We start from the raw sequence: 23,027 nt of genomic DNA on the forward strand, positions 1-23,027 counted from the left end.
CGTAGTTATTTTGATTGATTGGTTAGTTTATTGGTTGATTGACTGGTTGCTTGGTTGGTTGGTTGATTGTTTTTTATGTAGTTATTTTGGTTGGTTGGTTGGTTGGTTGGTTTGATTTGATTGGTTGGTTCATTGGTTTTTATGTAGTTATGTTGGTTGGTTGGTTGATTGGTTTTTACGTAGGTATTTTGATTGATTGGTTAGTTTATCAGTTGATTGACTGGTTGCTTGGTTGGTTGGTTGATTGGTTTTTATGTAGTTATTTTGGTTGGTTGGTTGGTTGGTTGGTTGGTTGGTTGGATTTTATTTAGTTATTTTGGTTGGTTGGTTGGTTGGTTGGTTGATTGTTTTATGTAGTTCTTTTGGTTGGTTTGATTTGATCGATTGATTAAATAGTTGGTTAATTTATGTCGTTATTTTGATTGATTGGTTGAGTGATTGATTGGTTGATTGGTTGGTTGATTTGGTTTTTATGTAGTTATTTTGATTGATTGGTTAATTCACTTTGTTTTGATTTGGCTGGTTTGTTTATTGGTATTTATGTTTTGATTAGGTTGGTTGGTTGATTGATTGATTTGGTTGATTGATTGGTTGGTTGATTGGTTTTCATGTAGTTATTTTGATTGACTGGTTGGTTGGTAGGTTGGTTTTTATGTAGGTATTTTGATTACTTTATTGATTCGTTGATTGGTTTTTATATGTAGTCATTTTGATTGGTTGGTTGATTGGATTTTATTTAGTTATTTAGATTTTTTTAATTGATTGATTTGATTGGTTGATTGGTTTATTGGTTTTCATGTAGTTATTTTGATTGGTTGGTTGACTGGTTGCTTGGTTGATTGATTTTGGTTGGTCGATTGGTTTTTATGTAGTTATTTTGATTCGATTGATTGAATGATTGGTTGGTTGATTGGTTTTTGGGTGGATTGGTTATTTATTTATATATATATATATATATATTCGGAGAACTTGCCACAAAACAACCAAAAAGCATATAATAAATATAAACTGGGTCAATAGTGTAATCGCATTGACTCAGCGAGGACTAAACTCTCACTCTCACACACAGGATCTGGACTTTAGGCTGATCTGGGAACAGCTGCAGGAGAAAGAGACGCACCACCCCTGATCCTCACCTGCTGGTATTACGCCGAGAGGAAGTGCTGCTTGGACAGGCGTGAAGATGGAGTCTGTGTCCCTCCCAGCGTCCATCTGGGCCCGGAGAAGCAACCCGTGGGCCACCTCAGAAACAGAGCCGTCTCCCCCAACACACACCACACTGCGGAGAGAGATGGAGGATGGCGGTGAGTCGGGCATGGCCAACGGCTGGAGAACACACATCTAACAATCAGACTGTTGTTCACTCAGATGAGGATAAACGCAAGTCCATATGGACCAGTATTTGTGTGAATATACAGATTACACATGGCCAGAAAAAAGACACGTTATCACTTAACCCGCATAGTGCTTTCGTCTGTTTTGAACTGCATAAAATGTAATAATAATAATAACGCATAGTTTTTTATAAGGGAATGAAATGTCAAAACAAAAAGGTTTTTAGGAAATTTTTGATATACATTTCTAATAATATTTTATTAATGAATTGTTGTTGAGTAATCATGAGTTTAATTCAATAAATTTTAACTGTTGCTGAGCAATCATGAGTTATTAATTCAAATAATTTATTTAAATTACAAGTATTTTAAAGGGGTTATTATTGGTGCTCAAATTGCTCTTATACATTTACATACATGAAATATAAATTACATATACAATTATTAGCCCCCCTTAGATTTTTTTTATTTTATTTATTTTTTTATTTCCCAAATGATGTTTAGCAGAGCAAGGAAATTTTCCCAGTATGTCTGATAATATTTTTTCTTTTGGAGAAAGTCTTAGTTGTTTTATGTCGGCTAGAATAAAAGCAGTTTTTAATTTTTTAAAAACATTTTAAGGTCAAAATTATTAAGCTTTATTTTTTTTTTCAATAGTCTACAGAACAAACCATTGTTATACAATAACTTGCCTAATTACCCTAACCTGCCTAGTTAACCTGATTAACCTAGTTAAGCCTTTAAATGTCACTTTAAGCTGTATAGAAGTGTCTTGAAAAATATCTAGTCAAATATTATTTACTGTCATCATGGCAAAGAGAAAATAAATCAGTTATTAGAAATGAGTTATTAAAACTATTACGTTTAGAAATGTGTTGAAAAAAATCTTCTCTCCGTTAAGCAGAAAACAAAAAAAAAAATAAAGAGGGCTTATTCAGGGGGACTAACAATTCTTCAACTGTATGTATATATACAGTTGAAAATATGGATCATAATTATTAAACATTTTATCATTGTTATTGTTTTATTATTTACCATGTGTTGTATTTTATTATTATCATAGTATTTTATTATGTGTATTTTTATATTTCGAAGAATTATTATTTCTAATTAATACATTAGTGGTAAACACAATAATGCTTTATTTTCTTAGGAATCCCACCAGTTTATATAGACATGTTTTCATTTATATGTATTTATTTACAGTGCTCAGCATAATTGAGTACAGCCCATTTTAAAAACGAATATTTTATCCATTTCTCAGTGAATATAGTCAATGTATATTTACAATTTTTATTTATATATACTTATTTATTAAGTCTCTGGAAAAGTTTTGTGTTGTCAAATGATGTTACCGATTCACATAAATTTTGTTTAAGTACACCCCATTTTAAAAACAAATATTTTGATCCATTTCTCTGTGAATATAGGCAATGTATGTTGGTGCATTTACACAAAACTGATTTATTAAACAGATATATTTATTAAAACAATATTTTAGTCACCAAACATTTAGAAATTGAAGGATAATACAATTAAATTCAAGCAAAGAGTTGGAAAAATATAAATACAACATACAAAATGTCAACTAAATTGTTCAAATTTTTTGCTTCTTGATTTTTTTTATTTTTTACTTTTATTTTTTTATTTTTTTTATTTGTATTTAATATTTTTCTATAACCTATAAATTTTTGCTGTACTAGTTTTTGGACCGTTATTGTAAGTTATTTTGTTAGATGAGCTCCAGATTTGGCTTCAGCACTGACTAATCTAATATGCACAAATATAATATTGTATAGCTTCCTATGAAAAATATGAATTTAAAAGGGGTGTACTTATATATGCTGAGCACTGTATTAGGGTGTTCTTCATGTTTTAACAATTAAACAAATGTCTCTTTTTGATTATAAAAAAATCTATTAACAGTAATAACATGATACATGCATGCTAACATTTAATCCTTCTTTCACACTCCTAATAAAAAAGGTTGCAGATTCAATATAGTTTTTGTTAAAAATGTCATCTTCTGACAGTTTTTTAAAATACCAGATCATCCCCCCTAAATAGCATCCAGATATTAAATGATTATGAAGGTTAAATATGATTAAAAATTCCTGGCAAACCTTTATTAGAGGAATCCATTTCAATTAATGAAAATGATAATTCCCATCGAACAATAGATTAAACCATGGAAGTGTTGAGCGGGAGGCATGTATTCTAATTGGGAAATGTCCTTTTTTTTTTGTTTTTTTTTCAAGAATAGCGGAAAATCTGTCAGATCTCAGCAGCAAAATAAATCATTAAAAACGGCTGAGCCCACTAATCTGCTTTAAGCACATTACTAATAAATGAACACAGCCCAGTAAAGCTGATTACATTTAATTCAGAAATGCCCTTTAGCAATACTGTACAATCTCACAAATAGATTTGTTTAGCGGACACGGCCGCCACTAATAAGCAAGTAGTCATGCCACTCACAAAATGAGTTCTGTGACCTTGCAGTCGCAGGTGTTTGGGATAAATCTGCCCGCAATGTTTTGATCCGCCATATATGTTAAGCCTCGAAGGACGCTGCGAATCTGCCAAATCGGGATAGTAAATATTAAGCGATACATCTAAGTTCACCTATTCACCTCTTATGAAGGAGTGGGTCCGTGTTTAAATGGTTCTGCAGGTGTCAGAGACTGTGCCTTATCTTCATCTGCAGAGGTTAAAGCCTCAACCCAGAGGCCTCACCAAACACACTCACACATACACACAATGCACAGCTTTATGCCGATGATGGATGGGTCGAGATGAGCCTCATTTCACATTAACTAGGGTTTAGTGTTAAAGTGTTGCATACATTCCCGAACAGGCATCTCAGTGCTAAAGTAGTTGCAAGATTAACAGACTTCGAACTCAAAGAAACAATTATATTTAATATCAACTGATGTAAAAAATATAAGTATAAAACAGGTTACATAAAACACACTTTGTTTAAAAAGTCAACAGTAAGCTGTTTAATACATTCATGTCCATTTTGACAAAAAACAAGAGAGCTTTTGAGTGTTTTTGTGATGTTTTATAAACAAATTTCGGGAGGAGCACGCGCAGAAGTTTCAGTATCAAATACGTCATTGACAATTATTCTATTATCCAATCAGTTCTTGACCAAACCCCTATATATACCAAAGCTGTCTTACCTGCAGCATCTTACGACTTTAGCATCCCTCCACCACCCCGTCACCTCACCTCTTAAGCATTACAATCCCGGGGGGAGCGTTCTGGGGCCGGGCTAGATACTTCGCTCGAATCCCTATTCCTCTCTGTTTCCTGATAAGAGGAATAACTTGAGTTTGGGTGTTTTCCCCGAGCTCAGAGCCCTCTCCCCGGACAGCACGCCAAATACGCTTTATTCTGAAACTATTGCAAGTGTGAACTCGTGAAAGTGCTTTTACCCTCAAAGAAGGCATACGTTCATTTTTAATGCACCCTTTTCACAATTCTGGGTCTCAGCAATGGAAGTCGTCATAGTTGGATTAACTCAGAGTGCAGTGATGAGAGTACATTTTTTTTTTTTTTTTACAATCCCATTTACTGAAATAATAAAAGAAAAACTCAATGATGGTCTTCTCAGGACTTTCAGAAAAAGGAAAAAAAAATTGTGTGAGACTGATAACGACAGCCAGAAGAGAAAACAACAAAAAATGTATGGTATATAGCACATGTGTCAAAGCCAGTTCCTGGAGGCCCACAGCTCTGCACAGTTTAGTTCCAACCCTGCTTCAACGCACTTACCTTTAGGTTTCAAACAAGCCTGAAGAACGCAATTAGTTTTATCGGGTGTTTTTAATTAGGGTTGAAACTAAACTGTGCAAGCTGTGGCCCTCCAGGAATTGGCTTTGACACCTGTAGTACATGGTGTTAACACTGTATTGACCTAATCTGCGGAGAGAAAAAAAAAAGGTTACTTTAACAGGTATAATAACAGAAGATACTTACTGTTTTTTTTTTCTTAATTGTGTATAGAAATTCAAACTAAAATGTTTCAAACATATGAAAGAGATTACAAAAATTACAATTCTGTCATCATTTACCCGTTTGATTTATAATTTTTTTAAATTAATTTATTTATTTTTAACACAAAAGATGATATTTTGAAAAATGTTGGAAACCTGTAACCATCGACTTCCTTAGTATTTGTTTTTCCTACTATGAACTTTTCTTCCATTAGAGAAACTTTTTCATAGTTCAGAACTATTTGCAGAAATGCACAATTGCTGGCATGCTTGCACTACAGATGCAAATTAATTTAGTTTTAGGAATGACTTTTGGGGAAATAATTAGCTACTTAAAAACTACAGTAACATGAATGTACGGTAAATAAATGCCAAAGCACTGTACCAGTATTTTAAAGGTAAAACAACCCCCCCACACACCCCCTCGGACCATACACAAACATCACACGTTTTAGGGGAAGACATGTCAGATGAGAAGTAGCTTTTAGAAAGAGGAAATAAGATATATTAGGGAAGAGGGAGATGAAAAAATCCCCTCTCAGACTGACGTTGAAGTAGGGCAGTGTGAGATCATGGGGAAAAAAAGCCCCAGCACAAGCACATAAACACATAGACATAACATCGCAACAGGGAATGGGAACAGGGGATGTGGATATATGTGACGATAATATGCATTAGAGATGGCTCGGCTTGATTTTGTCATCAATATAATGTGGAAACCGCTTTCAACAGATGTAGATTAAGGTGTTTTGATAGAGTAAAAATGGTGTTAATTTAAACTACCATTGAGAAATTGAACCAAAGTAAGTTATAGACTTTTCATTAAGACTCACAAAGAATAATATCAACTTCTGTAAAATGGGCATCCAATATCACCTTTAAATCCAGGATTGATATTGCTGTCGCTATCTTGCATCCCTTTAGAGTTTCTAGTGATGGTACAAATGTTAAAAACTGTCATTGGGGAACCAGGAATTATGGCTAGTTCCTATAGCAATTTTTTTATTGCAACAACCCAGTGTGAAAGCCCCTAAAATGGACCAAAATCTTTGAGTAATACTTCCAGCAGCTTATTGAATGAACTCTACACTACCTTACAAAAGTCTTGTCACCTATCCAAGTTTAAGAAACAACAAATAATAGCTTGACTTTGTTGATCATTTGCTATCAAAAGTGGCTTATAAGACAAAGGCCTCTAGATTACGCTTATTTTACCTAAATAAAACATGATCATGCCTTGATAATTAATTATATAATTAGTACAGTAAGGTCTGACTTTGCTTAGACAAAAGTCTTGCCACTTAACAGAAATAATGTACAGTATAGAATATAAAGTTATGGTAAAAAATAATTAATATTGTGTATGACTCCTATCTTGGACAACTGCATCCATACATCTCTGCAATGACTCAAATCACTTATTAATAAAGTCATCTGGAATGGCAAAGACAGCATTACCCCAGACATGCTCAATGTTCACATCTGGGGACTGGGCTGGCCAATCGTGAAGCACCTTGACCTTCTTTGCTTTCAGGAACATTGATGTGGAGGCTGAAGTATGAAAAGGAGCGCTATCCTGCTGAAGAATTTGCCCTCTCCTGTGGTTTGTAATGTAACGGGAAGCACAAATGTCTTGATACCTCAAGCTGTTGATGTTGTCGTCCACTCTGCAGATCTCTCGCACACCCCCTACTGAATGTAACCCTAAACCATGATTTTTCCTTCACCAAACTTGCCTGATTTTAAGAGAATCTTGGGTCCATGCGGGTTCCAATATGTCTTCTGCAGTATTTGTGATGATTGAGATGCAGTTTAACAGATGATTCGTCTGAAAAATCTACCTTCTGCGACTTGTCTAAATGATCAACTAGAAGTCGAGTTATTATTTGTTGCTCTTACAACTGGGATTGACAACAAGACTTTTGTCAGGTAGTGTATTGTATGTCACAAAAAAAATGTATAAAATAAGCTAGTTATGAAGGCAAAGGGTGATCCAAGCCAGTACTAGCAAATCTGCCTAATAAATGTTTATCAGAGACTATAGCAAACCATGTAATGTCTTGTTTTCAACTCTAAATAAGAGTCTCTTTGAGCTGACAGTATAACAATGTAATGTAAAAATAACCTGACAAACTTCGTAACATTCCCCTACGTCTCATATTGTGGCACTTATCTCACTTGCTGTCTATCAGCAGTCAATGTGATGGTAGTAAAAATTGCACAAATAAGCTCTTTACATTCAGAGTGCTAATAATTAGCATAAATGTGCGAGGTGAATAATTGCATCCGTGGCTGACGTGCCATCACTTTAACGTCTATTTTGTGTGGCACATGCCGTGACTTCATGAGAGACGTAACCGAAATAGCACCGCTCCGTTTAAACTGGAGGAAGCATCAGTTGTTGGAGTAATTAATGAGTGATGATCTATTAATGAAAAACGTGTGATTAGTATTACCTTTGTGGAATTAATTCTTCAGAGGTTAATTAATGAAGTTCAGAGGAATGAGGACAGGGGACTGAGTTTAGAGCGCGATAACACGTTTTCTTTGACAGGAGAAAAATGAAGGAAAAAAAAGTGGAATTATGAAAGTCTCCTTTCTTTTGCTTTTGCTGAGGTGTTGATGGTGTTTTAACATTTCTTTCTAATAAAACACCCTACGGATCGTTCTCGACAAGCTGTCAGCTATTTAATGTAAAATCAGGAGCAGTGGGTTTTTTTATCACCACTTTAAAAAAGACTACTGAGGTTTACTGATGTATTAAAGTCACCGTTATTGTGTCGAACAATAAATTAAAACAAAAATTCATATAATTTATTTTATTTCACTTAATTGACTTTCACTTATTTACTTTACACACTGCATTTGTAACTAAACAACTAAAACTGAAATAAAATGTTGTACAATATGAACATTAAAAATCAACATCGGAACCAATTGGAATAGAAAAATAATTCTGATTTTAAAAATTAATATAAAAACTGATTTAAATGTTGATATAAAAATGTCTTGTGTAAGAATTAATTTTTATTACAACTTAATAAATACATTTCAATTATTAACACTGAATTTTAAATCTTTTTTTATATATTTTATTTAATTTTGACATTTAGGTATGTTACTATGTTTCTTAATTAAAAAGGCTGATATATAATCTATCTGATATAAATAAAAAAATCAATCAATCAATAAAACATCATTTTTTACCTTTGGTTTTAGGCCAAGTACATCCAAAATTTTGGTTAATTTCAACCCATTATTTTAATATATATAAATTAAATGTATATTCAAGCAGTTGGACAGGCCGGCCACTATATTAGGTACACCTGTCCAACTGCTCGTTAATGCAAATTTTTAATCAGCCAATCACATGGCAGCAACTCAATGCATTTAGGCATGTAGACATGGTCAACACAATCTGCTGCAATTCAAACCGAGCATCAAAATAGGGAAGAAAAGTGATTTCGGTGACTGAGTATGGCATGGTTGTTGGTGCCAGACAGGCTGGTCTGAGTATTTCAGAAACTGCTGATCTACTGGGATTTTCATGCACAACCATCTCTAGGGTTTACAGAGAATGGTCCAAAAAAGAGAAAATATACAGTGAACGACAGTGCATGCTAGAGGTCAGAGGAAAATGGCCAGATGACAAATCTGCAGCAACTGCAAGATGCTATCATATCAATATGGACCAAAATCTCTGAGGAATTATCCCAGTACCCTCTAAATCCATCTGACCTCTTTTCTTGTAAATGAGAATTTTCTAGGCTCCTCTGATTAGGTTTGGAAGTTTCATTTTATATAATGAAAAGGTTATTAGCTAGTAAATAACTTTTTTTTTTCACAAAAATGTCACTTTAGACAATTCTTTGGATTTTAACAAGGTAAATTTTCTTTTGCGTCAAAACCAGCTAAATCCACTTCTGCTTTCTATGCAAAACCCTCTAAATCCACCTATTGGGACAAGATAGTGTAATAAATTGAAAAATACCTAAAGACGCAATTAGAAATTATTTCACCGGGCATAAAACACATTACACAAACCACCTAAAATACATAAATCTGTCAAGTAAGTGGCGGTTCGTTCCACTGTGATTAAACCAGGGAAAAAGCAGAAGGAAAATGAATGAATGAAATCTGTCAAGTGCATTAATCAATAACATCAAAACTGACATTAATTAAATCTTAATATGTTGTCATTTCTGATATTAGGGATTTAGATTTAATGTAGGTAGAACAATGTAAACATTGTAAACTAAGCTTGGTAAATTCAAATAATGTAGTGTAAAAACATTGTGAAACATCAAAATCTGTGCATTGTCCATTAATAGAAAAAGCTTATCAGACGTATAGGTATTAGGAAGTATTATATATAATGTATAGTTTTATACATTATATTTATGTTTTAAAAAAATAGCTTAAATTATCAAATAAAACACAAGGTAGGTCTACTGGGCAAAAAGGGGATGTCTTTTAGACAATTTTAGAAGCATTCATCATTCATTCATTCTCACCATTCTCGAGGTCTTGGTCTCTTGTTTATCCTCATAGCATCGACGTGGTATAAAAGAATGGCATCTCATTCAATGTAGTGTCGCTGCACCAAAATTTGTTATGAATGCATGTTACACTTCCGACCAGGGCTGGCGCGTCCATAGAGGCGACCAAGAATGGTGAGAGCGGCGCCTGCGACACCTTACCGCCCCCCTGGTCCTCACTTTTGTCCGCGACACCTGCCACTTCAACCCCCAAATTATATATATAATTTTTTTTATTTCAATATATTTATTTAATTTGAAAAATTTCTTTCTAAAAAAATTGCGTTTTTATTTGTTGTGTGCGTCTCTGTGCACTTCATGCGATTTGAAATGTCCCCCATGAGGCTGTTACAGTACTGACACAAATTCCCTGCTTGAAGATTATCCTGTTTAGCAAACAACAGAAAGAGTGATCATTTTTTTCTCTCTTTTTTTATTTTTTTTGTTCACTGTCGGGTTAAGTAGCTTAGATACCCTCAGTGATTTGTCATGCCGAAAATTAAATTTCAACAAAATCATCAGAGCATCATTTCTATAATCCAGGCTAAAGAATAAGCTTTGTGAAATTGGAATATGCAGACAGATCATGACTGATGTCGAGATTGCACACAGACATTATCCTCAGTGTTAGGTCTGCAGAATTACTGCCGCAATATACAGGAGGAGAAATCTATTATCTCTAATCAAATTGATTAGCTTAAGTGCAGCGATGTAAGATGCCACTTTTTGATATTAAAATAATTTCTCTCATTCCAGATTTATAGATTCAGACTCTAATCTAAATATGAGCTCATTAGATGAATTACTGTATATTTAGTCACGTATAGTTTAGTAACTGCATTTTTTTTAGTAGCATGTGTCATTAACTAATAATTATGTACATCATTTTTACTTAAAAATGCATTCAAACTATCGAAAATGGTTCATTTTTCACTTTTTTGGATGTTTTTGATGATGGGGCTTTGGCTTTATATATACAGTGAAACAAAAACATCCCCACAGCATGATGCTGCCACCACCATGCTTCACTGTAGGGATGGTATTAGCCTGGTGATGAGCAGTGCCTGGTTTTCTCCAAATGTAACTCCTGGCATTCACTCCAAAGAGTTCAATTTTAGTCTCATCAGACCAGAGAATTTAGTTTCTTATGGTCTGAGAGTCCTTCAGATGCCTTTTGGCAAATTCAGGCAGGTAGTGGCTTCCATCTGACCAGTCTACACTCTCAAAAATGAAGGTACGCGAGCTGTCACTGGGGTGGTACCTTTTCAAAAGGTACACATTTGTACTTAAAGGGTCTATATTTGCACCTGAAAAAGTATATATTAGTACCTAAAAAAATTAAGAGGAACACTTTTGTACTTTGTAGGTGGCTAATATTTACCCTTGAAGTATTAATATGGACCTTTTAGGTACAAATTTGTACCTTTTGAAAAGGTACCACCGCAGTGACAGCTTGCGTACCTTTATTTCTGAGAGTGTACCATTGCTTGGTTTGTGCTTTGACATGCACTGTCAACCCTGGGACCTTATATAGACAGGTGTATACCTTTTGAAATCATCTCCAATCAACTGAATTTACCACAGGTGAACTCAATTAAGCTACTGAAACATCTCAGAATGATCAGTGGAATCAGAATGTACCTGAGTTCAATTTAGAGCTTTACGGCAAAGGCTGTGAATATTTCTGTACAAGTGATTTTTCAGGTAATTTTTCATAAATTTGCAACAATTTCAAAAAATCTTTTTTTCACATTGTCATTTTGGGGTATTGTGTGGAAATAAATCAGTTTAATCCATTTTGGAATAAGGCTGTAACATAAAAAATGTAGAAAAAGTGAAGCACTTTAAGTACTTTCCAGATGCACTGTATTTATATTTATACAACAGTTCTGTCTGGTTCTGGAATCTGATTGGCTGATAGCTGTGTGATATTTAGCTAGTAACAGCACACAAAGGCCTCTTCACCCTCCACCTTTGTGTATTACTCCGCCCACATACAGCAACAAGCAGATAGACACTCTACAGTTTGACAAATATTACTGCTGTTAGACAACTTAATGTACTTTTGAGGCTTTTTTTTAATCGACAATGTAGTTGTTTAAATTGCAACTATGCAGTTTATTTATAAGGATAGTGCCTATTTTAAAATATTTACAATTTCTGAGACCGGCGGCCATTAGCCTGCCATACTGAGGTGACCAAAGACGGTTGAAGTTTTCAGAATCAGAATCAGAATCAGTTTTATTGCCAAGTGTGCTTCACACACACAAGGAATTTGTTTTGGCTACAGAAGCTTCCAGTGTACATAAAGTGACAAGTGACAACACAAAATAATAACAAAACAAAAAAATAAAATAAAATAATAATAAAAAAATGAACATTAAACAGATGCGGTTAGTGAAGAAACCTGGATGTTGAGTTGTATGTACAGATTGTTATAAATATACAGGTTATAAGGTGCTGTGTACAAGTGCCAATGTAGAGAGTATTGCATTGTATATTGATATAAGGTGCTGTGTACAAGTGCGTATGAGAAAGTATTGCACATATTTATTGCACAGTAGGGGAATATTTAACTGTTCATAAGGTAGACAGCCTGAGGAAAGAAACTTTTCCTGTGTCTGGCTGTTTTTGTGCTTGGTGCTCTGAAGCGCCGACCAGACGATAACAGTTCGAACAGGTAGTGTGCTGGGTGTGAGGCGTCCAGAGTGATTTTGCGAGCCCTTTTACTCACTCTGGAAGAGTACAGTTCTTGAAGTGTAGGAAGGGTTGTGCCAGTGATTCGTTCAGCAGTCCGGACTATTCGCTGTAGTCTACGGAGGTCGGTTTTGGCAGCTGAGCCGAACCAGACGGTGATTGAAGTGCAGAGGATGGATTGGATGACAGCTGAGTAGAACTGTACGAGCAGCTCCTGTGGCAGGTTGAACTTCCTCAGCTGACGAAGGAAGTACAGTCTCTGCTGGGCTTTCTTCACAATAGAGTCTATGTGAGTGTCCCACTTCAGATCCTGAGAGATGGTGGTGCCCAGGAACCTGAATGACTCTACTGCAGCCACAGTGCTGTTCATGATGGTGAGTGGGGGGAGTGCAGGGGGGTTTCTCCTGAAGTCCACTATCATCTCCACTGTTTTGAGCGTGTTCAGCTCCAGGTTGTTGTATCTGCACCATAACGCCAGCCGCTACACCTCCTGTCTGTATGCAGACTCGTCACCGTTCTAGATGAGGCCGATAACAGTAGTGTCGTCTGCAAACTTAATGAGTTTGATGGAGGGGTCTTTTGCAGTGCAGTCGTTGGTGTACAGGGAGAAGAGCAGTGGAGAAAGAACACATCCCTGGGGGGCACCAGTGCTGATGGTGCGGCTGTCGGATGTGATTTTGCCCGTTCTGACTAGCTGTTGTCTATCTGTCAGAAAGCTGGTGATCCATTGACAGACAGAGCTAGGAACAGAGAGCTGGGCCAGTTTGTACTCAAGCAGTGATGGGACGATGGTGTTAAAGGCAGAACTGAAGTCCACAAACAGAATCCTTGCGTAGTTCCCTGGTTTGTCCAGATGTTGTAGGGTATAATGCAGTCCCATGTTGACTGCATCATCCACAGACCGGTTTGCTCTACAGGCGAACTGCAGGGGGTCCAGCAGGGGTCCAGTGATGTCCTTCAGATATGCTAGCACCAGTCTTTCGAATGACTTCATGGCCACAGATGTTAAGGCCACAGGTCTGTAGTCATTGAGTCCTGTGATCTTTGGCTTCTTCGGGATTGGGATGATGGTGGAGCGCTTAAAGCAGGATGGAACTTTGCGCTGTTCCAGTGATCTATTGAAGATATGGGAGAAAATGGGGGCCAGCTGGTCAGCGCAGGTTCTCAGACAGGCTGGTGAGACACCATCTGGCCCTGGTGCTTTCCTTCTCTTCTGTTTACTGAAGATCTGACGCACATGATCCTCACTGATCTGAAGAGCAGGGGGGGGGGGAGAGGAAGATGGCTGGAGGTGTTGATGGCTGTGTAAGGCGATGGTCCGGGCTGTGTTGATGTGGTATTGATGGCCGTGTAGGGAGACGGTCCGGGCTGTGTTGATGTGGTGTTGATGGCTGTGTAGGGAGATGGTCCAGGCTGTGTTGATGTGGTGTTGATGGCTGTGTAGGGAGATGATCCGGGCGGGTGTGAGGTGTCTGGTCATAGGTGTCAAACCTACAGTAGAACATATTCAGCTCGTTTGCAATATGTTTATTGCTGTCGATACTGGGGGACGGTGTCTTGTAATTAGTGAAATCTTTTAAGCCTCTCCACACTGATGCAGGGTCGTTAGCTGAAAACTGGTTTTGCAGCTTTTTGGCATAGCTTTTCTTAGCCACACCAATCTCCTTTGTCAATGTGTTCCTGGCCTGATTGTACAGGATCCTGTCACCACTCCTGTAAGCATCCTCTTTGGCCTGACGAAGCTGTCTGAGTTTTGGTGTGAACCATGGTTTATCATTGTTAAATGACAAGTAGGTCCTGGTAGGGATGCATAACTCCTCACAGAAACTGATGTATGATGTTACAGTCTCTGTGAGCTCGTCCAGATCTGTGGCTGCAGCTTCAAAAACATTCCAGTCAGTGCATTCAAAACAGGCTTGTAAGACCTGCTCTGTGTCGTTGGTCAATCTCTTGACAGTCCTTAATACTGGCTTAGTAGTTTTAAGTTTTTGCCTGTACGTTGGTATAAGATGAACCAGGCAGTGATCGGAGAGTCCTAGAGCTGCTCTGGCGACGGAGCGATATGCATCCTTTATTGTAGTGTAGCAATGGTCCAAAATGTTATTGTCTCTGGTGGGGCATGTAATGTGCTGTTTGAATTTAGGCAGCTCATGTGTGAGTTTTGCCTGATTAAAATCCCCAAGTATGATAAAAGCAGAGTCCGGGTGTTGTTGTTCTGTCTCTGTGATCAGATCAGCCAGCTGTTGCAGTGCAGTACTCACGTGTGCTTGCGGTGGAATGTAAACACAGACGAGAATGAACGAGGAAAACTCTCTTGGTGAATAAAAAGGCTTACAGTTAATAAAAAGCACTTCCACATCAGGACAGCACATCTTCTTTAACACAGTTACATCCGTACACCACCTTCTGTTGATGTAAAAGCATGTCCCACCACCGCGCGTTTTGCCCGTTGACTCCGTATCGCGATCTGCTCTGTACAGCTGAAAGTCCGGTAGGTTTAATGCACTGTCCGGAATGGCTTCGTTTAGCCAGGTTTCCGTGAAACACAGGACAGCAGAGTTGTTAAAGTTCTTGTTTTTGCATGTGAGCAGAAGTAGTTCGTCCACAAGATGGCGACAGAACCGCATAATAGGCCCTTAGGTTTAGAAGATTTTAACAGTCTGATTTCTAACTACAGCTGATCAAATCATTATTAAACTGGTAAGCATACCTGCCAACATTTTTTTTTTTCAATATTTTAATGGACTCAATCCAAAAAGTCTGGCATAAGTGCAAGAATGGCTTCAGGTGAATTAAACTAAATATTAATGCTGCTCCAAAATTATAAAGCATAAAATCTGCTCCATTTTTTTTAAATGTCAGCTACTTTCCTCATTCACTTCTCTACCATCAGTCTCTTCATTGTATTTTTCTAATTATTTAAGTGTTGTTACATCTTGTCACAATGTGTCTTGTTATGCTAATTGCAACTATATTTATACACTCTTCAAAAAAGTGACAAGAAGAACCAAAGCTTTTTCATCACAGTAATGCCATAGAAAAACGTTTTGGTTTCCCTAATAACATTTCAGTGAAATGTTTTACAATAAACCCTTTTCATTGTCTAATAACTTTCATTGCAAATAACTTTTCCATAATCTAAACACCCTTTTTTCAGTGATGAATCTTTTATGGAATGAAAATGTTCCTTGGAAAGATTCTCGATTGAACCATTGCTGCTAATGAAGAACATTAAATCTAAATCTTTAGGAAATATTTTTGGTACATCAAAAACTGTGGTTATGATGACCATCCAACTAGCTGATCCAGCTAAAGAGGTTCTTAAAATGTGACTGAACTGCAGTATTTAAAGCTCATAATTAAATATAAAATGAGGCAAATAACTGCAAAAAGGTCCACTTTTTGAGGAAAAAAACCCCCACCCTTTTCACCAGGCTGGCTACAGGCCTGTTCTATCACAATCTATGCATCGAGTCTATGTATAGAAAAATTAGAAAATTGACCCCCATGACTGGTTTTGTGGTCACGGGTCACACATCGTCTACATATGAAGATCATCAGTCTGATCTGATCTCTTTATTTGTATATTCTCAAGAAGGCCGCCGCTCTTAATTCCCACCTTCATATGTAGCCCAGATTAATCACCGTTCACCGTGAACGTGTTCTCCGCTCGGCGCGTGCCCTTGTCCCTTTGTCACAGCCGTGAACCCGCACGCTGTGTTTTTAATCAAAGAGCACCGCGCCAGACCCAGCACGAGCCTCCCGCCGAGCCCAGAGGATGCAGCCGAGCAGTGGGGCGGCGGTAACGGATGAGCGTTAAGCCGGGGCCGGAGATATTTAAGAGGAGCTAATTGTGAGAAGTACTGGAGCACGCGGAGAGAGACCGAGCGATGCCCCGCGCCCGCGGTCGGCTGGATGGCGGTACTTCATCACTGCTTCCAGAACAGGTAATTAAGGAGCCACCTGCCGAGCCGCACCGGAGAGACCTGATCTACCGGAGAGCCGCGCACTGGGCCCTGCGGCACGCCGCTCCAATCAAAGTATTATCACTCATTTTGCAGAAATCCACCTCTCCTCCCTCCGTCCAGAACACTAGGCCTGCTTTATTTATTAAGACTAAATGTCACCTCGAGAGAGAGAGGCGGGATTACTCTGTCATCTCGCTTTGAATCCACGCCATCTTTAGTCGCATTTTAAAGAGACGCTTAAAATGAAAGTAGGCAAGTCTTCCTTGTGTGTTTCTGCCAAGACAGCAATTCACCAATCCATTCCAAGACACCAATCCTGACATTCCACTAAAGGGCAAAAAACAGATGCAAAGACTACCTATTATAAATCACGCGTCACAGAAAAGAAATGTTTTGCGTACGCTCAAAATGATGTTTGCTTTTTGTTCAACAAGTTCAATAAGTTTGCAACTTATTTAAAATGAGGTAAACAACACAATACTTGAGTTTTTTGGGGGGACAACTTAAATGTTTAATGTTCAATCCACCTAAATTAGTCAAAACTGTGCTAACTTAATTCCTTCATGTTGCTTCAACACAAACGGATTGTGTGGAACCCAGCATTTCTTTACAATGTACACTGAAAAAAACATTTTCAGTGGATTCAAGGTAACTTGAAAACAATTAATATGGGCTGAATTTAAACATACTAATAAAATTTAGTCCTGTTCATCTTAATTTTTTAAATTCAGCCCATATAAATTGTTTGCAACCCCTTACCTTGGTTGATATGAATTATGAATCATATTTTTCAGTGTACCTAAATATAGCCTTTTCTGATTTGGTTAATGGTTGTTTATTAAAATTAGGTCTTTCTTTAGCCTCTTAAATTACATGTTAAGTAAATTCATATAATCCCAATACAATCTAAACAATGTAAAGGTAAATTAATGAATGCATTCATTAACTTAATTGTATTGACATCATAAGAATTTACTTAACATGTAATTGTATTTATATATCTGGCTCTATGGCCGGTTTTAAAAAGAGAAGTTGCTTCCATCTAAGTGTCAGGTTATACAGATCAGTGGTTTTTGCCCTCATTTAATGGAATGTCCATCTTGGTAAGGAAGTGAAACTTATGTTGATGTAACGCGTACACTATTGTGCAGTTGTCTGTGAAGAAGGGACTGAAATGCATTTGTTAATCTTGCTTGACAGTGATTGCATCATTCACTGTCAGTATGAAAAACAGCGCTTTGATTTTTCTATTATAAAACAATTCCCAAAATGGCTAAAAGCAATGGGCTTCACAAAATATCTATCTATCTATCTATCTATCTATCTATCTATCTATCTATCTATCTATCTATCTATCTATCTATCTATCTATCTATCTATCTATCTATCTATCTATCTATCTATCTATCTATCTATCTATTTATCGATCTATCTATCTATCTATCTAATTGTCTAATTTATTTATTATTTTTATTCTTATAGTTTATCTTAAGAATGTTTCATTGTTTGTATTTTCTCTTTGTTAATGTTTTCCAATGCAGAATATAGGGCTACAGCTTTTTATTAGTTTTTAGTTTAAGCTAAATAAATATAGTGCTCAGTTAATGTAAAATATCATTTCTATTTTTATTTATTTTTGTTAGTAATTTATTTAGTTTATTTTTTGTCAATGTGCATACATAGTTATAACTATTAAAGTTTTGTACATTTTAAATAATGTATTTTACTGCAGTTTTTTTATCATATCATAATTTAAATTAATTAATATTATTAATTAATATTATATTTTTTAAATAGTTAATTTAATTATTTCATAATTTATCAGTATTGTATTTTTAGTGTTATGGATGGATGGATGGATGGATGGATGGATGGATGGATGGATAGATAGATAGATAGATAGATAGATGCTTGTAAAACAGTGTGGACTGTTTTAGTGAACTGATTAGATAATTGATTGAGTTGTTGTCATTTAACCACCAGTACAAATCATGATGTGTACATACCCATCATAGTCTTCCAAGCTGCAGTCTTTCAGAATGGACAGAGCATGGCCCTTCCTTTCAGTGACTGTGGAAAAGAAAGAGTTAATGTTTTCTTTTTTTTCTTTTTTTTAACCACTCCAAACTGCCTTTAGTACCCTTTTCCAGGCATTGGCAAATGGCTTAAGCCGAACATATGGTCCTGGCTGTAAAGCAGAATTTATACTTGCATGCTGTTTGCATTTTTAATCAAGAATATGAGTTGTGACCGTTCTTGTCCTCGGCCTGCTCAGGCTGCACAAAACAAGGTCAAGACTTTCCCCAGTGTTCACTATATGCTGTGTAGTTTACATTACAGTGCAGTGATGTAATTTTGATATCATTTGCAAAAAAAATTCCCACAATCAGAATTAGTTTTGCTGTGATAACAACAACAAAACCTACAATCTGGAATCTGCCTCTACAATCTGGTACTGGTTTATCCAGGGCTATACAGCGAGACAGAAAATCAGTCCGTGCAAAGAATAAATGTAGTACAGTAGCATGTGTGTGATACAGCTTTGCATGTTTACAAAGAGATTTACTGACATCTATTCCAAATTCACTTCATAACATCAGTGTTTGAAATAACTTCATTATTTCATGACGTGGTTTCATATCACAGATTAAGGAAGAAATCAAACTATTTTATTACAGTCTATATACTGATAAACATTTGATTATGATTATCTTTCCATTATCTTAGACATATGCTGATATTCAATAATTTATCATGATAATGCATATGCACAATATTGATATTGTGGCCACTTCAAAATAGTGTAAATAATAATTATTTTAAGGGCGACGTGGTGGCACAATCGCCTCACAGCAAGAAGTTCGCTGTTTCGAGCCTCGGCTGGGTCAGTTGGCCAGATGGAGTTTGCATGTTCTCACTGTGTTTGCATGGGTTTCCTCCGGGTGCTCCAGTTACACCCACAAGTCCAAAGACATGCGCTATAGGTGAATTGGGTAAGGCCACAAGCTTGGCACACCTGTCTTTGGGAATTTTTGCTCATTTTTCTTTGCAGTACCTCTCAAGCTCTATCAGGTTGATGAGAAATGATGGTGTTCATTCAGGATGTCTCTGTACATCGCTGCATTCATCTTTCCCTCAATCCTGACTCGTCTTCCAGTTCCTGCTGCTGAAAAACATCCCCACAGCATGATGCTGCCATCACCATGCTTCACTGTAGGGATGGTATTAGCCTAGTGATGAGCTGTGTCTGGTATTCCCCAAACGTAACTCCTGACATTCACTTCAAAGAGTTCAATTTGAGTCTCATCAGACCAGAGAATTTTGTTTCTTATGGTCTGAGAGTCCTTCAGATGCCTTTTGGCAAATTCCAGGTGGAAAGGGGCTTCTGTCTGGCCACTCTACCATACAGGCCTGATTGGTGGATTGCTGCACAGATGGTTGTCCTTCTGTAAGGTTCTCCTTTCTCCACAGAAGAATACTGGAGCTCAGACAGAGTGACCATCGGGTTATTGATCACCTTCCTGACTAAGGCCCTTCACCCCCGATCACTCAGCTTAGATGGTTGGCCAGCTCTAGGAAGAGTCCTGGTGGTTCTAACATCTTCCACTTACTGATGATGGAGGCCACTGTGCTCATTGGCACTTTCAGAGCAGCAGAAATTTTTCTGTAACCATCCCCAGTCTTGTGCCTCGAGACAATCCTGTCTCAGAGGTCTACAGACAATTCCTTTGTCTTCATGCTTGGTTTGTGCCTTGACATGCACTATCAACCCTGGGACCTTATATAGACAGGTGTATGCTTTTTTAAATCATGTCCAATCAACTGAATTTATCACAGGTGAACTCCAATTAACCTGCTGGAACATTTCAAGAATGAACAGTGGAAACAGAATGTACCAATACAATCTCACGGCAATTCATAACTTTATTTAGTGGCTAATTCGTATGAATTCATACGATCTAATTTGTACAATATAGGACGATTTGCTCATCCACTAATGATGGTTGGGTTTAGGGGTGGGATTAGGTGCCACGCCTCCTTTTTAAAATCATACAATTTCGTACGACTGAACTCTTACTTACGTTTTCTCGTGAGATCAGGCTGAATGTACCTGAGCTCAATTTAGAGCTTCTCGGCAAAGGCTGTGAATATTTCTGTACATGTGATTTTTCAGCTTTTTTAATTTTAATAAATTTGCAACAATTAAAAAAAATCTTTTTCACATTGTCATTATGGGGTATTGTGTGTAGAATTTTGAGGAAATAAATCAATTTAATCCATTTTAAAATTCAGTAGCATTAAAAAATGTGAAAAAGTGAAGCGCTATCAATACTTTCCGGATGCACTGTATCTTATTGTTAACCAGGTTACAATTTTTTTTTTACTGTAAATTTTTTATACTGTTGTAATCAAAGCCATTTTTTACAGTAAGTTACTCCAGGGAAAACGTAAACTGTACTTTTTGTTAAATTGTACTCCCAACATCCTACTTTTTGTTAAAAAAATAAAAATATACACTGTAAAAACTGTAATGTCACATAGTCAACAAATATTTTATGTTGCTTTAAACGTATTTTTAACAAGTTAATCAGGTTTAACGAAATTAAGTTTTACAAAGTTTAACTTAATATTTTTAATCAGTTTGATGTTGAAATGACTAGAAAAGTTTATTTGATTCAACTAAAAAATGTAAGGCATCAAGATTTTTTTACAGTGTAAATAATGCTTCTCTCTAAAGAAGCAGGAGTTTTTGTCTCTCAGTGGATACATATGAATTATCCTCATTGATATCGTTATTACAAAAATACCATAAAATATTGTGATATAGTTTTACAGGCTTTTTGGCCATTCCTATTTCAGGGTTGCAGGTCAGAAAGGAGAGGGTCAGATGTGGTCAGCAGGGAGTCTGTTGGATACAGTACTGTAGGCTTCATCCAGCAGAATTGTGGATTCAGGTCTGGTACTGCAAAAACCTCTGGCCTGTGTTGATGAAGAAATGCCAGTGAATGCGGGGGGAAGAGGGCTGGCACGCCGCAGATGGCATTGTGCGCTCCCGTGCCCCACTTAGCATTTTCTGGGGCACCTCCACCACAGAGCGGGTCCCAGCTGTGACCACCCATCAAAGGGCTCACCGAGGCTGATGTGACACTTGCAGATGGGTGTTTTTTTGTGTGTGCGTGTGTGTGTTGTTGTTGTTTCACGATGCACTCAGAGATGCGAGTGCTGAGTCTGCTCATTATGATATGCCTGGCTTTCTCTGGTACCAGCTCTAACTACTGATGAACCTGCACAGCATTGTGTTTTAAATCAGGCTTTTTTAAAAAAAAATTTTTTTAAATTTCTGATTTCTGAAAAGGACGGCATGGTGGCTCAGTGGTTAGCACTGTTGTCTTACAGCAAGAAGGTCGCTGATTCGAGTACCGGCTGGGCTAGTTAGCTTTTCTGTGTGGAATTTGCATGCGCTATAGATGAATTGGATATACTAAATTGTCCTTTGTGTGAATGTGAGTGTGTGTAGGTTTTTCTAGTACCGGATTGTGACTGGAAGGGCATCCGCTGCGTAAAACATATGCTGGAATAGTTGGTGGTTCATTCCACTGTGGTGATCCCTGATAAACAAGGGACTAAGCCAAAGGAAAATGAATGAATATTTCTGAAACACATGATGTGTGTGTGTTATCACTCCAGTCTTCATTGTCACATGATCCTTCAGAAACCATTCTGAAAATATATTTCTTCTTAATACCTTTGTGAAAAACTGAATATTTGTCAATTTTTTTTAACTATGATCATTTAATGTGACACTGATAAGTAAAAGCATTCGATTTTTTTTTAAAAGAAAAAAATAATAATAATGCAAAAAAGTCTTACTGACCAAAAAGTCTTACTGACCATACTCAAATGTAGTTTAGATTTCACTCATAAAAATGTGTTCTGTTTATTTATCTATTTATTTATCTGTATATTCATTTATTATTTATTTTTAAAAGACTACTGTATATTTAAGACTTAAAATTAATTACTAAATAATTGAAATTCTTTTTTCTTTGCTGCCATCCTCCAGACCAAGGTTTAACCAGTTTGTCAGCAAGAAGTGTTTGTAATGAAATTAAAATCATTCAAAATATAATACAATTTTGGACGATCACATATTCTTCTATATATTTTAAATGCAGGTGAAAATAAACGTGTTGTTTGATTTTTACATAACTAGGGGAGAGCAGGAATGTATGTAACATGGTATGAAAGTAACTTTTCTCGAATCCCTGACAACATTTGCTTTCCAGGCTATAACAGCACATTCAGCATGCAACTCTTGTTGGGGATGCCAAATATCAGCTGATTTTTGGGCTGTGTCCTGCGGTTAGCTGCTAATTTCAGTTTTTTTAAGAGTAGAGGTCATTTGTAGAGGTACTTTTTTCCGTATTACTTTTTTCCGTATTACTTTTTTCTGTGTTTCTCATGCATCACAGTAATGATCAATCTACA

At 36.7% G+C, this 23,027-nt stretch overlaps 1 protein-coding gene across 1 annotated transcript in view; it reads right to left on the minus strand.

The window, feature by feature from the left end:
- Positions 1-23,027, minus strand: part of LOC130235487 (ceramide kinase-like protein) — an 85,868-nt gene that overhangs the window by 21,915 nt on the left and 40,926 nt on the right. Inside the window, exons 3-4 of the mRNA XM_056466077.1 lie at positions 18,545-18,608; positions 1,137-1,279 (exon numbers count right to left, since the gene is read on the minus strand). Of these exons, the coding sequence (XP_056322052.1) occupies positions 1,137-1,279; positions 18,545-18,608 (207 nt within the window). The remainder of the gene's footprint in view (positions 1-1,136; positions 1,280-18,544; positions 18,609-23,027) is intronic.

This window comes from Danio aesculapii, chromosome 9, assembly GCF_903798145.1.
Source record: "Danio aesculapii chromosome 9, fDanAes4.1, whole genome shotgun sequence".
Lineage (NCBI taxonomy): Eukaryota > Metazoa > Chordata > Actinopteri > Cypriniformes > Danionidae > Danio > Danio aesculapii.